General features: G+C 34.4%; 1 protein-coding gene across 1 annotated transcript; it reads left to right on the top strand.

Moving 5' to 3' along the window:
• The first annotated feature begins 8,315 nt into the window (after window positions 1-8,315).
• LOC104228396 (ninja-family protein AFP3-like) lies at window positions 8,316-12,765 on the top strand. The gene is made up of 2 exons (XM_009780855.2): window positions 8,316-9,554; window positions 12,130-12,765. The coding sequence occupies exons 1-2, from the start codon at window positions 8,681-8,683 to the stop codon at window positions 12,537-12,539; spliced, it is 1,284 nt and encodes a 427-aa protein (XP_009779157.1). The 5' UTR covers window positions 8,316-8,680; the 3' UTR covers window positions 12,540-12,765.
• Window positions 12,766-14,434: the final 1,669 nt, after the last annotated feature.

The following is a 14,434-nucleotide window of genomic DNA, read 5'->3' as shown; positions in this document are numbered from 1 at the left end:
ATTTTCAAGAAGATAGTTATACAAAACGGTTTAGTAATTTCTAAACCCAAGATGAGTCTATTCCAAACGAATGTTCGTTTTCTAGGTCATAATATTTGCCAGGGAAAAATTACTCCAATACAAAGATCAATTGATTTTGCCTCAAAATTTCCTGATGTTATCACTGACAGGACTCAATTACAAAGATTTTTGGGAAGTCTGAATTATATATCCCCTTTTTATAAAAGTTTGTCACGAGATCTAGCCCCTCTATACGATCGGCTGAAGAAAGATCATAAACACCCTTGGACTAACCAACATACTGAGTTAGTCAAAAGTATTAAAGGGCGTGTTAAATCTTTACCTTGTTTAACCCTTGCCAATCCTACTTGGCAAAAGATTATCGAGACAGATGCGTCTAATGTTGGATATGGAGGGATTTTGAAACAAGTAAATCCCAATAATAAGAGTGAATACTTAATAAGATTTCACTCTGGTAAATGGACCGAAGCCCAGAAGAAATACGCTACTGTGGCGCATGAAATGTTAACAATTGTTAAGTGTGTATTAAAATTTCAAGACGACTTATACAACCAAAAGTTTTTGATAAAAACTGATGCTCAATCTGTTAAATACATGTTTGACAAAGATTTTAAGCACGATGCTTCTAAATTAATATTTGCTAGATGGCAGGCTCAGCTAGCACCTTTCGATTTTGAAATAGAATACAAAAAAGGAATTGATAATTCCCTTCCGGATTTTCTGTCCCGGGAATATTTAGAATAATTTATGAATTATTATACCATGCTATTTGATAACGAGGAATTGATCACTATTCTTAGAGTGATTAATTTAAACAGAGACTTAAAGGAACTCATACTTGATAAAATCATGGCTGACAGAATTGATAATATGGAAGAAGAATACTCTAATTCTGATGAAGTTACTGCTATTCTTTAGTTAATTGATGATTTACAATTTCTGCAGAATGGACCCTTCGTGGGTCACCAGGGGCAGAGGTAGGGGAAGATCGTCCCCTAGTAGGACTTATTCTCATGGATCGTCATACGGATCCTCGTCAAACTCACCAGTGATACAAAGAGGAAAAAAGAGTTTGATAAACTCAAAGGTACCGCATACAAGTGAATCCTCAGGACATTCTATACATTTGGAAGATATTCCAGAAGATAGTCCGTTATATGGACATCTATAGGCTTATTTAGCATCCAAAAAGCAAAGTGATACTTTTGCTTCAATTGCTAAAGAAGAAGACAATGACGATATCAAGTCATATGAAAAGTTACCAAAGAGAGAAATGATATTTCTCCTTGAAAACTCTGAGATTCAGAGAAAAGAAGAACCGTGAAAAATATTTCAGAGATATCTGATTAATGGATTATACTATCCGGGTGAATCATATAAACCCGCACCTATTATGAGACTATCCTGATCAGTACAGGTAGTGCAGAATTCCAGCACTTTTCGGGTTATAACACGAATGAAAATGTTTATAACTTTTCAAAAGTCATTATCAAACAGATTATATCTGTTGAAGAATGGGGTATTTCAACAATGAAAGAAAGGCAGATAAGCCTTAATAAATCACCTATGAATTTCACTTATTGGGATTATATTCAAGCATTTGATAGAGTGCTTTATTATAACAATGAAATACATAAGCATACTTGGTTTATCAAAGTATGCGCAAAGGTATTTACAGGACCTATCCCTAACTGGTTTTTAAACTGGTGGTCATACCACGGTCCTACTACCAAGATTTTGCCTGAACCATTCCTAAAGTTATACAAAGAATGGACAAAAGCCTCTCCATTCTTGACAGAGTTATATCACGCAGATCATATCTGCTACCTAGAAAAAATTGATCAAATCTACTTCTTTATTGAATTTTCTATCCCCTGGATCCATAAATGGACGCCAGAATTAGGTTATACGAAAGAACAAATCCCTTGTTTATATAGGGTATTCTACAATAATTTTTGGGACAAATTGATGAAGACTGATCCCAAAACAAAAACGTTATACGGACAAGAATTATTAGATTCTATCAAAACACAAATCCATTTATATGTAACGGCCCCTCAAAAGAGGATAATAGAAGAAAGCACTGTTAAACATATTGCTCGAAGAATCTCTATTCAAGACGGAGATAAAATTGATTTGATAAATCAATACTTAGAAGGATTAAAAAGAAATCTGCTCCAATCGCTAGATCAGTGCGAAAAATCAGACACTTCAATGAGAAGTGAAACGAGTGGTGATGACCTCGTAGAAGATACACAACCAATACAGCCAGAAATGATACTATCTGACAGAGATATCGACAAGGTGGAAGAATTCCTCCAACAAATGCACAATTTGGATAAAAAGAAGACTTGACAGCTTATCAGCCGCCAGGACCCACTTAAACAGTAGATACACTGTTCATTCACAGTAGAAACACTGTTTAACTACAGTAGAAACACTGTGTAGGGACCCAGATGTGAGACCCAATTTACTATTCTAGATTCTTTTTTTTTGTTATATAAGGAGGCTTCTTCATTTGAAGAAGGAGAGCCGGAACCCCCCCCCTTCTCTCTCTACTCTCTCTCTCTCTTCTCTCTCTCAACCAACCCCTTTTGTAAAGATTTAGTTTATAGTTTGTAAATCAGTGGAAGTTAAATAAAAGTTTTGAAGTTCAGTTCATCTTCAGGGCCTTGCTTCTCGGCCTTCAAGGTACTTATTCTCTTTTCTTTTTAGTATTTTAATTACTTAGTTTCTCTCCCCAGCCGTGACTATGTCCGGCTAAACGAATTCATATCTATGTTGAAGAACTAATTTCTCTTGCATATTAACCATGAAGAATCCAGACTCTTTCAAAATATAAAGAAATTTTAATATAGTTTCTTGATTTGGTTCCAAGATGGTGGTACAGTCGGTTCTGGTACTACTCTTATTGGCTTTGCCTTAGTGGCTACGTCTAGCCAGCTGTGACATTAAAGCCCGCTGAAGTTGTCAAAAGGGCTACCTCTTTCACAGTTAGAACTGCTAGACACATGGGCTCAGTAAGAGTATGTATCGGGCTTAGACAGGCCCCTTGCTTGGGTAAAAGGATATAGATCCTTCCATACAGTCATTAAACTATAATAGAATTTCCGTTTATTTCGAATCCTTATTGGTCGTGCGGACTACCGCCAACCTTTAAAGTGTACTAAGTAGCTAGATCTGGATGGCCGGGCGGTATTTTTGTTTCAACAATATATGCATTTTAACTATGAGACTACTTTTGTCATGTGTTTTTTCTTTCAATTTGGATCACAAAAAAGTGATATTCAGATAGTTCCAGGATCAGTTTCAAGGAACACTAATTCCAATTTAGAAGTTCCGAACTTCTACAGCATATCAAGACCAACAAAATTACTCATGTGTCGATAAAGGTATGTTTACTTAAACTATAAGAATATTTTCTCTTTTTCCTGCTTTATTTCGGGGTCACATAAAATCACATAATCTAATTTCAGGTGTTCGGGGGTAAGGCATCTAAGCATTTAAGCTTTTCAAATTAAAGTAACAGCTTAGTGCAAGTGTATTCCTGATTTGTGCTTGTAGGGGAGTACAATAATAAAAAAAGATAAATAGAATTTAATTTGATTGAGTGCTTTTACGCTTTTCTATTTAATTTCTCTAACCTTAATACATTACATTCTTTTTTTGTCTTTCGATCTTTGTTATTGATTAATTTCTTCATTGTTATGGCTAACTAATTTTTCTTACTTTTTATTTTTGTTTGCAGTTCAACTCTTTATAGAACTAAGATCAGCGTCTATATTATTATTTAGTTTTTAAAGTTTTGGAGAATTTATTATCCCTTGAACAACGAATTTGGTAGTCGAATTGAATTCGGGTCGATCAAAGATCGACTTCCAATAATTTTGAGAAATAAAACTAGGTATTTTATAAATATAAAACACATTGTTATCTTGGCCAGATGCTTCGGTCCGTAAGGTGATTGTGCGGGAAATATGAATAAATTTGGCTCACGTTGTAAAGAAGGTTATTTGTTAGTTACTTTTTTTTAAAAATTATTATTAAATGTTGATCGAATTTATATTGAAGTCAAACTAATAACTCTAAGTGAACAAGAAAAGAAAAAATCAAATTAGTAAAATATCAGATTACATGAAATTTTTTTCAGAAAAAGTTAAAAGTATCATTTTGAAAATTCAATGATGATGTTACTCATGCCTGCGCTTCCAATTTCACTAGTATATATAGTAATAATTTTGGATAAGGATAAGTATACTACTTATGTTATTTAGAGTTCTACAGAAAACAGAGCCGAAAGCCCGTAAGACCCACTTCTCTTGGGAGTCGTTTGGACATAATTTTTTTCTCCAAAACATTTTTCAAATCATCGTTTGGTTAATTGGACTGAATTTTTGAAAAAGTTTTTGAAGATGAGTTTCAAGTTTATTCAAGTAAATGTATGGGTCAAAATCTAACCGTAGTAGTCGATCAAGTTGGGATCTCGCCCAGACGGCGAAATAGCAAAGAATACCTCGATCGACCTCGGGGTCAAATCATCGAAAGCATACTATGTTCGAGTAATGACAAAAGGGACAGTCGAGGGAAAGAATGATAAAAGTTGTAGGAAGAAGTAGGAGAAGAAGAAGGAAAAAAAAGAATCTCTTACTGATGAATAGTTACACTTCGTTTTGGTTTTCGATGTAATCTCATTTCTCGTGATTGATGCAAAATTATGACATTAATTAATTTAGTATATTCCTACCTTTTGTTATTTTTCATTGCATATGTTTGGATTTGAAATTAATTATACTTGGCTAAGATTTACTTTCTTTAGTATTGATAATCAAAGTTGGCAAAGAGTTTTTAACTTTTTGTTCAAACAATAAATTCGTTTTCCCCCGCAAAACTGTAATATTTGTTTTAAAGTGAAACGCGTGTCTAAACATAATGTCAAACATCAAATATTATTTTGTAGCTTGAGTTCATATTTTAGTGTTCAAATGCTTACTTAGTTTCTAGGAATTTTTACCTAGTTATCCTATATTTATAAACAAATTACTTGTAGTCTACAAATATACTAGAATAGTATTCTAATATTTGAGCATATCATACTATTATATCAAAGGTTTTTATTTGTTGGAAAACTAATTAACAATTGAAGAAATTTAATTATATAAAATGTGATATTTGCTAGTTATATTTTGTTTCCTTTTGTCTTTTTGTTTTCTTGAGTCGAGGATTTTTCAGAAACAACCTCTTTACTTCTTCAGGGTAGGGGTAAGGTTTGCGTTCACACTACTCTTCCCAGATTCTATTAGTGGGATTTTACCGGATTGTTGTTGTTGTTGTAAAGAAGTTTAAGATGCATTGAGAAATATGAGTTTATGAGTTAATTATTAATAGGTATTATATTCCTTCACCATCAAAAATTATTTTTCTACCTACATGTAAGTATATATCCCAAAATTGACCAAAGGAAAGACTTGAATTCAAAGCTATAAAAGCTTATCACCCACGTGTCCCATGTAAGTATTAATTACTACAAGAAAACACTCATTAGCTAATTTAAATAAACTAATCCAAAAGCACAGCTACCCACCTTTCCCTTTCTTGACAGCTAAGTGTGATTAATTATTAATCATCCTAAAGATTTAATTCAAAATTATTAAAAAAAACATGAAAGACAATGTCTCTGCTTTACGAGGCTGAGAATGAGAGGGATACTATCCACGTGTCAGCTTCTCTGTCTCCATAAACTACCTTGACACGTGTCGTGTTCTCTCTGATTTGTTTATTTGGTAACACGTGTCCCACAAAATTAAAAAACATTTTCTCTCTCTCTAACATTTTTAGTAGTTCTAGTGTTGTACTCCTTACTATAGCCCTTGTGTACCCTACTAGCTGCAACTTGCAAGGGCCCCCACTCCCCCTCCTAATTGTGATGTCTCACATTTATAGTTTGTTTGGCCAGAGAAATCAGTTTATTTTGAAATGTATTTTTTTAAAAATGTATTTTTGGAGAGAAATCGTTTGTGTTTGGCTAATCACTCTAAAAGTACTTTTGAACTATAATTTGTGTTTGGCCAAGTTGTTTAGAAAGTGTTTTTAAATATCAAATTACGAATAAGGACATGAATAGATGTACTTAATAGTTAATACTAGAAGTAAATAAATAACCTCAAAATTTTGTTATTACAAGCAATAATTAAATTTTTTATTTTATTTAAGTAAAATATGAAAATAAAATTAAAAAGTACTTAATTCTTTTAATATAAGTTAAATATATTAAAATTCATTCAACAAATATAAAAACATTCACCCCTAAAGTCACTATATATTAGAAAACTATCCTAAAAATAAGAAAAAATCATTATACATTAATATCCTAAGTATTAGGTTTAACGGTTATTTTGGTATATACTATATTTTGTTAAGAATATTTTAGGTAAGAAAAAAAAACAAAACTGCTTTTGCTTCTTCCCAAAAGTACTTTTTCCCTCCAAAAAGCTTGGCCAAACACCTCAAGTTAGGAAAAAAAAGTACTTTTGGGAAAAACACACTTTTGGCCTCTTGAGAAGCTTGGCCAAACAGGTTATTAGTTTGTGTTTGGCTAGTTAATTTGAAAATTATTTTTGAGCAACAATTAGTGTTTCACTCAACTTTTAAAACGTACTTTTAAGTGTTTGACTAATCAATTTAGAAAACACTTAAAGTGCTCATATCTTTCGCTTCAATTTGATTAATAACTTACTGTTATTACTACTTGTTGCCACTGCTCCTGTGCTATTAGCCAAGGGTCTATCGAAATAATCTCTCTCATAAGATAGGTGTAAGATCTGCATACCTATTACATTTCCAGATCCCACTTATTGAAATTCAGTGGATTTTTTTGTTATTATTGTTGTTGTTGTTATTGTTATTGTTATTGTTGTTGTTGTTGTTGTTGTTGTTATAGTTGTTATTATTATTGTTGTTGTTATTATTGTTGTTCTAATTTTTTTTTTCAAAAATATTTTTGGGGAGAAACTATTTTTTTCTACTTCTGAAAAACTGCTCGTGCTTCCATTCAAAGGCCTTTTTTTAAAAATTCTAAAAGCTTGACAAAAAATCTTAACTTTGGATTTTTTTTTAATAAAAAAGTATTTTTGACCACAAAAAAAAACATGGTCAAATGGGCTATTACTCATTGAAAATGATAAATACACTGTTTATGACACTTACAGGTCGTTTGGTAGGATGTATAAGAATAATGCAGAATAAGGTGTATTAGTAATGCAATGATTAGTAATGCATGAGTTAGTAATACAAGCATTAGTTATGTAAATATTATTTCTTATTTACTGTTTGGTGTGGTGTATTAAAAATTATAATGCATTGCATAATTTTAAAGAAAAATAGATGTTTACAAAAATGCCCTCCATATTCTCTAGCTTTAAGGGACTTTAAGGACAATTTTATCTTTAACCATACTTTTGCATGCATTAATAGTCTTGGTATTAATGTCGTGATTTTCTATGCATTACTTATACATAGGATAATACCAAATATGATGTATAACTAATACAAGCATTAGTTATACACAGGCCGGAAAAAAATGAACCAAACAAGATATTAGTAATGCACAAAGCCAATGCTTGCATTTGTTTGTCTAATACCTCCTACCAAACGACTCCTTAGGGATCATTTGGTTTGAAGACATTTATTGCTGCGATTAGTTATGTTGAAATTAGTTATCCTGATATTTTTGTTTTATTGATTGTTTGGTATGTTATATTAATCTAAGAATTGTCAATTTAATTGATTTATCCTGAGATTAGTATTTTATCCTCTGACAGATATAAATTATCCCAAGTTTAGTAACTAAATAAGGGATAAAGTGGTACTAAATTTTTATCCCAAAATTAATTTTTTATACATCGTACCAAACGATGCCTTAAAGGTTATTATTAGGTTCAGACCATATAAAGACTTTTTAGATTACAAGATTACATACATTTTACATACAAACATGATTGGCTAAAATAGTGAGGGTTTCAAGTGTGAATCACCCACACACTAAACTTCCCACATATAAACATCTTTCTGTGAAAACTCTATCGTTAGAGACACCACCAAAGAGGGAGCTATTCACTCAGTCCCACGTGTCTTTCTTTCCTTTCTCTCACTTCTGCCACTTGTCCTCTCCCAGTACTTTCTGTTGTCCCCCCAGCCCCCTATAAAACACAAAGGGCATTTTTGTCTTTACACTCCCAACCCCACTACCCCCTCCTCACTTTTTTTTCCTTTCATTTTCCTTTTGAGTCTTTTTCTCCCCCTACCTGTTTCTATCTTTCAGAGTCTTGTTTGGTTTATTATTTCATTGTATTCTTACACTCTACCCCTTCCGTAGCTCTTTGCTTCTCATGTTTTCTTGATTTCCGGCCACCCTTTTGCCGGAACACAACATTTTCTCACAAAGATTACATTTTTATCCATTTTTTCTCTTTTTCTTTTGTTGTATGATAATCTTTGGTGGATTTTCCTTCTCCGGGAAAAACTCCGGCCATATTTACTTTTTTTCCCAGTTGGGATTTTTAAAGTTCAAAATTTGCCTCTAAAGACTTAATCTTGGAGCTTATTTAAGCTAATATGCAGTTAAAGATTAGATTTTTCCACCTGGGGTTGGTTAAATTAGATCATGGAAGTGTTAAACATGCATGTACATGTGGAAATAGTTAAGTTTAAGAGGTTTAGTGTGGTGTTGTTGATAATATATTTTGTGGGTAATTTATGGTTTGCCATGGGAGATAATACAGATGAGAAAAAGAAAAGTAGTAGAGTACGGGAAATGGAGAATTTTTCTATGGAAAGTAGTAGATTTTCAAGGGACTTATTGCAAAGATTTATGGGGAGTAGTAGTTCAAGAGCAAAGGATGAGGATGAGGAAAATGATGAGGGAGAATTAGAGTTGAATCTTGGATTGTCATTAGGAGGTAGATTTGGTGTGGACAAATCTTGTAATAATAAGTTGATAAGGTCTAGTTCTGTAGCTGCTTGTTTGCCAATAGTTAGAGATGATGATGCTTTAACACCATCACCCCCAGTTTCTTATCCAGCTAGTTTAGTGAGAACATCTTCTTTACCTGTGGAGACTGAGGAAGAATGGAGGAAAAGGAAAGAGTTGCAGACTTTGCGAAGAATGGAAGCTAAGAGGAGAAGATCAGAGAAGCAGAGGAATTTAAGGGGTGGTGATAAAGAAAGTGGTGGAGGATGTGTGGAAGATGAAAAGAGGGAAATTGAGGTGAATTTGAAAGGTAAATTGGAGAAAGAACAGTACTTGGCGACCGCGAAAAAGTTTGGTTTATCGGTATCTCCAACGTTAGCTGCAGTGGCTAGACAAGGTAGTTTGGGAGGAGGTGGAATGGATTTGGCAATGGGAAAAGGTAAAGGAAGTTATTCTGGTAGTAAAAAGCAAGGACAAGGGCAATTGGGATCACAAGGTTCTGTGGAATCCCAAGGTGGCTGTGGTAGTTCTTCAAGTATGTCTGAATTGGAAAGTAAACCTCCACAAGGTACACCATTTCCCTTTATTTTATGTTAGCATTCATTGTTTATGTGAAGGGGAACCTTGGAGCGATGATAAAGTTGTCTCCGTGTGGCCTATAGGTCACGGGTTCGAGCCTTGGAATTGGCCACAGGGTAGCTTGCCTATGTCACAACCATTGGGGTGCGGCCCTTCCCGGACCTTGTTCGTTCATCGGGCTGCCCTTTTTTTTTACTCATTGTTATGTAACTTCTTTATTGATTAAATCCTTGAGACTTGATAGCCAGTTGAATTGGAGATTTGTAGTACTGAATGATTTTACTTTGGGTTTGAATTTTTGATTGTTGTGTTGGTACTCTTATCTTTTGGGTATGGAGTGGTTATCACATGTTGCAATGAGGATGGTTTAAAACATGCTATGTAACATTGGTCATAAATGATTACTGCGGAGTTATCCATTGCCAGAAATGTGGCATTTGCTTTTATGTTCTGTTCAATAAATCTCAATATATTTAGTCAATACTTGCTGATGAGGTCCCCTCGCTTTCAGTGTTTGCTAGTTTCTTTGGTACTTGTTCATGTCTTCTGTCTTATTGCCATTTACCACATTCTTGATTCTTTTCAAAGCCCACTGGACCACACCTTAGCGTGCGGCCTAGCAGTCAATGAAGTAGGTGAAAACTAGGATTCCCAACAGAGAATTTATCGGTATTTCTGCTGGTGGAGGTAGGAATAGTCGAAGTGCGCCCAAGCTAACTCGGACATCACCCCCCCCCCCACACACACACATACACACAAAAAAAAAAGAAGAAGTAGAAAACCCCATCCGACCATCCCTGTTCGCCCCTCAAGGGATCAACAGTAGTTCCCGTTCCCTCTTGGTGACTCATACCTCTAACCTAATGGTTCGAGGTGAAGGTGTTCTATCACTAAGAAAACCCTCCCTTGTCACCATATTCGTGGTTTAAAATTGTGGTATCGCGCTTCCTTCTACTTTCGACACCTCGAGAATGTTATGCTATATTGACTGTTTGGAGATACTGTCTGATTGTCACTGTCAAGTGTTGTACTTATGCCGTATGTTTAATAAGGTTATCTAGGTGCCTTTGGGAACTTTCTTTGTTGCCATATGCGCTGAAGTCACAAAATTTGCCGGAAGAAATGCAGGAGATGAGAAGATACAGGAAAATGCATATGATAAAAATTGCAGGTGCAGTTCTTTGAGCAAAAAGTTCTGTGATGTAAAATACCTTCTTAATCTTCAATTGCTTGCTTTGATGTGAACTCCAGTAGGTTAGAACCCTAGGGAGCGTCTGCTACTGCTGATTTGACTATTTGATTTTCTTTTTTGTAGTATTATATAGACCAAGTCTGATACCCTTTCCGCAGAAACTCGAGATTCATATCTTTTCCACGAAAATGATTAACCAGAGCTCACTACTTCCAATTAAACAGCAAGGAGAAAGATGGACCGTTATTATTTGTAGACTTGGGAAACCAAACTAGATCATTTATTCGTGGGGTACTTTGCACCGTAAAATAGAAAGCATTCATTCTTTTATTGTCTGATAAAATAAAAGAGGCCTTGTGTGATACATGCCACTATGTTTGTATAATGCCAATTTCCAGTCTGCTCTCGAAAATCTTGACAACTTAGCTCTACCTACTTGAAAGTACTCTAGTCTCGATTAAACTAACAGATCTCTCTAGATGGTTCAGTTTCCTTCTCACCCAAGGGAGTTAGTCATGTGTATTAAAGTCTGATGGATTTTACACCTCATGGTTTCAGATGTTTGCCCTACGTGTGCTACTTTTAGATAAGCAACAGTCTTTTCAATTAGTCTTCTTCGTTAATTACCTATTGGGCAATCAAGATTGTCTCCGGCTCTCTTATTTACCTTTTCGGTTGTGGTCCATGCGATAGAACAGATTAGGGTCCAGGTCAGCTCCTTGGAATCGCGCAATTTTACAAATATCACATAGATGTAAATTTGCCTTGCTAGTTGATGCATGAGGACCTTTGTTGCTAGATAGGAATATCTGTTGGGGAATTAATAGATCAGTATCTTATGTCCTATGACCAGATTTAAATTCTTTTTCACTTGTCCTATTCCTAAATGAAGTTCCACGATATTGCTGAGGAAATTCAATCTTTTTAATAGTTATCTATTGTCATGAAATCAGCAAGTCGATCGAATTAAAATATTGGAATTTATTTCAGCTGCTTAATTCCTGTTATCCTAAGTTTGCTGACCTTAGATGCTTGTACAATAAATGGCTATTTAGTCAAAGAATGTTGAATATGCTATTGACTATTCACTACGCAAGTGGAGTTCATTATTGTCACCAGAGAATATTAGATCGTTTGATCTGGTACTGGTCTGTATTGATTGTTCTATAATCATTCAGTAGTGTCTAATAGTTTTGCATTTTACTGCAATTTATGGTATGTTCATTTGTATGACATTAAATTGTTTTTGGAGCTTACAGCGTAAAGGAAAGAGCGAAAAGATGCAGTTTATATATGATATCTGCTTTTCTATCTTTCTGTCCGTCTATCATCTTGACCATCTTTCTAGAACCCTGATGAATTCCGGCTACAGGGTCTGGCGAGCTAAGCCCTGCCAGTATCCACTCATTACAAGGAGGAGGGAGTCAAGACGTTGGTTCATCTGGGTCAAAAATGAGAGAAATTGTAAACAGGCTGTCGGGAGGTGACATGGACAGTAGTCCATCTAAGAGACTCGGTGCAGCAAAAAGTCAGGCAAAGGAAACGGGAGCAAACATGTTGGGAGATATGCCGTGCGTTTTCACAAAAGGAGATGGTCCTAATGGTAGAAGAGTAGACGGAATATTATACAAGTACGGGAAAGGGGAGGAGGTAAGAATTATGTGCGTATGTCACGGTAGTTTTCACTCACCAGCCGAGTTTGTCAAGCACGCTGGAGGTACCGATGTTGCTCACCCTCTCAAGCATATAGTTGTAAACCCCAATGCTTCTCCCCTCCTGTGACTGATACCACGGGGTTTCAGAGGAAGAGGATATCGCAGAATACTACATGCGAACCAGTAAGAACTTTTTCATTTCCATTTTTGCTTTTTCTATTCCTCTTTTTAAGAGTGAGATATATGTATCGAGTCGTGCACATGTTGGAGGGATAATGGTCTAAAGAAAAAGTTTTTTATGTACATTTACGGATTCTTTTTAGGAAATTCAGAGGAATGAATCTTGAATGATATCATGGTCTTCTCTAATCTGGACCCTGTTGATCCTTACTATAGTTTGGTTTATATACATCGTATCCAAGTGTGCTACATGGTTTCTGTATATTGAAAATGTCTAAAAAGGCAGTCCGGGCGCACTAAGCTCCCGCTATGCGCGGGGTCCGGAGAACGGCCGGACCACAAGAGAGTATTGTACGCAGTTTTACCCTGCATTTCAGCAAGAGACTGATTTGTTATAATCTCAAGACTCATTTTAAATGAGTAGTGTTTAGAGGCTTTAAGTTCTGGGGACCATACTGAATGATTGAATCATTCTGCTGTTGGGGTAAAGAAGAAGTGTTTGTTGGCTGCAATTATAGGTGGCCCTTTAATGTGTTCATTACATGGATTAGGAACATGTGGTTGAATTCAGATTTGTTTTTGTTCTTTTAAATAATGATAGTGGGATTATACAATACATGTTAAGTGGGCGTTTGGACATAAGAATTATAAAATTCCAAAAAAGTGAAAAAAATAAAATTTCAAAAAAAGTGAAATGGTTTTTGAAAATTAGAAGTGTGAAACATGAATATAATTTTGGGTTGTTTTTGAAGTTTTGTGTGATCTGAGTGAAAATTTTGAAAAATATCTTTTTGAAGTTTTTCAAATTTTCGAAAAATTTCAAAATGCATTTTCAAGTGAAAATTTAAAATTTTATGAACAAATGCGACTTCGAAAAAAAAGAAAAATAAATTCTAAAAAAAGAAAAAAATTTCTTATGTCCAAACGGGCTCTAAAACGTGTCTTTTAAGAAATGTAATTCAAACAATAAATAATTTTGATGTCTAATATTGGCCCTTTATAATCTTGGTTGGCCAAAATACAAAACTGACCAGTCTGTTGAAACTAATTATGCTCGAAATTAATTATATTCTCTAGTCAAAAAGTGTGTATTTTATATATATATAATTTATTTTGTCGGCTATTATTTGTAAGAGCAGCTAAAAATATACATTTTTTATTTTGAAAATAACCTTTTTACCTTTATAGGGTAGGTGTAAGGTCTACGTGCATGCTACCCTCTCCAGACTTCACTTACGAGATTACATTGAATTTGTTGTTGTTGTTTACTACATGTTATGAGATTACATTGGATTTGTTGTTGTTGTTTACTACATGATCATAGAGTCTACATTTGTTGAGGTTATGGGCAAACACTACCTCATCAGCTGACTTTTCGAGAGTTGGGCCCAAAGTTTTGAAAAGATAAGTAGATAATAAAAGTTGTAGAAATAACGTGGGATAGCTACTTTTTAACATGATATTTAATTTTTATTCAGTATTTTTAATATTGAGCAAAAATAACCACTATTCTATTAAAATTAATACGAAAAGATGGTTTTACCCTTTCTTCATGGGTGCTGTGTAAATGGACATGGCGTTCTTAACATTTACACTGCACACATGAAGTTAAGGACGTCATGTCCTTAACATTTACACCGCACATATGAAGTTAAGGATACTATATCCTTAACATTTACACTGCATATATGAAGTCAACAAAAGGTGCAAATTTAAGTTAAGGACATTATGCTTAACATTTATACTGCGCACACATGAAGTTAAGGACGTCATGTCCTCAACATTTATACTGCACATATGAATTTAAGGACATGACATGACACTTTGTCCTTAATATTTACA

The sequence above is a fragment of the Nicotiana sylvestris genome, chromosome 10 (genome assembly GCF_000393655.2).
Source record: "Nicotiana sylvestris chromosome 10, ASM39365v2, whole genome shotgun sequence".
NCBI lineage: Eukaryota > Viridiplantae > Streptophyta > Magnoliopsida > Solanales > Solanaceae > Nicotiana > Nicotiana sylvestris.
The sequence above is the reverse complement of the archived record's forward strand: the minus strand, read 5'-3'. Positions and strand labels throughout refer to the sequence as shown.

Bases quoted from the DNA above. Each gene is read 5' to 3' on its own strand.
- LOC104228396 (XM_009780855.2), top strand. From the start codon at position 8,681: ATGGAAGTGTTAAACATGCATGTACATGTGGAAATAGTTAAGTTTAAG. The intron at 9,555-12,129 runs GTACACCATTTC...TTCCGGCTACAG, and splicing joins GGAAAGTAAACCTCCACAAG to GGTCTGGCGAGCTAAGCCCT.